Genomic DNA, 2,103 nt, shown 5'->3' on the forward strand with positions numbered 1-2,103 from the left:
TACAGTCAGTACAGTACAGTAGTAATACTGTACTGTAATTACAGTATTTATACTGTAATTGTAAATTACAGTATAAATTTATTTCAGTATTTATTTCTGAAATATTTATTTCAGAAATACATATTTCTAAAATAAATATTTCTAAAATATTTATTTTATTTCTGAAATATATATTTATCTGTTTAAGAATTCTTTGTTTCTGAGTAAAACTTTCAGACAAGATGTATCAGAACAAAATAAAGAACTATTACATTTTGTATTCCATTTTTTTTAAGTTGTTCAGTTCCCTACATGTGTAGTAAGTGTAAATTTTAACGTCACATAACACACATAGTGTGGTCTCACTTGTTTAGTTGGTTGTTCCCTGGGGTACCGGGACATGTGTTGTAGCAAGCGGTCCGTCTTCTCCCAGTGACCCAACCAATTCTCCCGGGAGTACACAGACTTACGGGATGCCAGTCGTTGGTACATGGCCTGATTTTGCTCACTGATAATCACAAGATCCTGCTTCCTTTTGCCAGCATTCGAACTGAGGATACAGAAAAAAAGTTTAACAAAAGTGTTATTTTGTTTCCTATTTGCTCTCCAAGATGTCCCCCCAAATATCTAACCTAAAGAAAAAAGCATCAGGTAGCACCTGTACGTAAGGTTATGAAGAAATTTCACTTACTGTCAATCATTAACCTGTTCTGGATTCTACAAAGCCCTTTAGTGGACTTTTTACATATTAATCTGTTCATATTATACACTATATTGCCAAAAGTATTTGCCCACCCATCCAAATAATTAAAATCACTTATCATTTGCACTTTTTCTCTATTGAGAATCCCACAGACTGAGCAGTCTTGAGTTAATAAACTGAACTTGGAAATTGTTTAGAAACTTAAAACAATAAAATGAGCTACTACCTCTCATTTCAGTTGTTTTGATAATCGGGTCATTTAATGGTGGAGCCAGTGGGATGTACAGATACATTATTAAATATTATCAGATTCTCAATAGTATTTCAATTTGGGCAGGAGTTGGGCAAGAAAACACTTAACTGGAAAGTTTAAGCAGAAGGTCTTTCTGTTAATTTTATGTAATTTGTGCCATGTTAAGTCTATCTAACTGAGGACAAATACAACTTTAAAGAGAAAATTGGCAGAAATTCTAAGAAAATCTCTCAAACATATTGAAAACTGCTTCATTTGTGGCATGACAGAAAATCATTGGCAAACACTTAAGGAGGTGAGCGAATATTTTGGGCAATATAGTGTATATGGTATCCATATCTTTATTGGGGCCTGCCTAGCAGAGCAGTGACTGCCTTGCTTCTGCCCATAGCAATAGGCAGGCACCTATTGTTCTACTACACCCAATAGGATGTCTCTTTATTATTAAAGTTTATTTATTTTTCTTCCGTCACCGTTAGTGTGGCTCGTACCGCTGTGTGCACCTCCACAAAAATGGTATCAAAACGTCCGGCTTGATGCCGAGAAGGGAGCTATTTTTAGTAGGATTCAGAGTTACCATGGTGACATAAATTGCGAAGCAAGGCTGAGTGTCACGGAATCAGGAATCTTTCTCTCTGACACACACACAGGACAGTGGATTTCTGACTCCAAAACTCTTTTTAACTCACCCTCATGGGCACAAAATCAAAAATCGCCCTATTGCTCTGAAAGTCAGTCATGACATTGATGCCCATGCCTGCTCTTGTAAAATGTTTTCAAAATTTTTCTAGGGGTTGTAGTTCTCTGTAAAAGTGCTTCAGACCGACGCTCAGTGTCTGACAAAGATAGGAACTCTTAGTGTCTCACAGAGACAGGAATATTTCTCTCTGACACACAGCACAGTAGATATCTGACTTTAACTCGCCCTCACGGGCACAAAAATCGCCCTATAGACCCTTTTCACATGACGTCAGACAACATCCGTTTTGACTCGATCCAGTGTATCTTTAGTTCTGGTGTGTGTAGTTAACGCTGTTTCTGGACTCTAAAGCAGCTGCCACAAATACGATTTGAAGATATATCACTATTTGCAAACAAATTTTCTTCATCAACATAATCTAAACTGGACAAATTCCTCGCTGATTAATACCAGTTTGACTGCGAAGGT

The 2,103-nt window shown here is 36.8% G+C and overlaps 1 protein-coding gene across 3 annotated transcripts in view; it reads right to left on the reverse strand.

Annotated features, from left to right (window-relative positions):
• The window catches only part of LOC103131278 (uncharacterized), a 40,793-nt gene that overhangs the window by 21,245 nt on the left and 17,445 nt on the right, over positions 1-2,103 (reverse strand). For all 3 annotated transcript variants that reach the window (XM_016666539.1, XM_016666540.1, XM_007542882.2), the window contains exon 6: positions 346-529. In XM_016666539.1, the coding sequence (XP_016522025.1) occupies positions 346-529 (184 nt within the window). The remainder of the gene's footprint in view (positions 1-345; positions 530-2,103) is intronic.

This window comes from Poecilia formosa, unplaced genomic scaffold (assembly GCF_000485575.1).
Source record: "Poecilia formosa unplaced genomic scaffold, Poecilia_formosa-5.1.2 Scaffold737, whole genome shotgun sequence".
NCBI lineage: Eukaryota > Metazoa > Chordata > Actinopteri > Cyprinodontiformes > Poeciliidae > Poecilia > Poecilia formosa.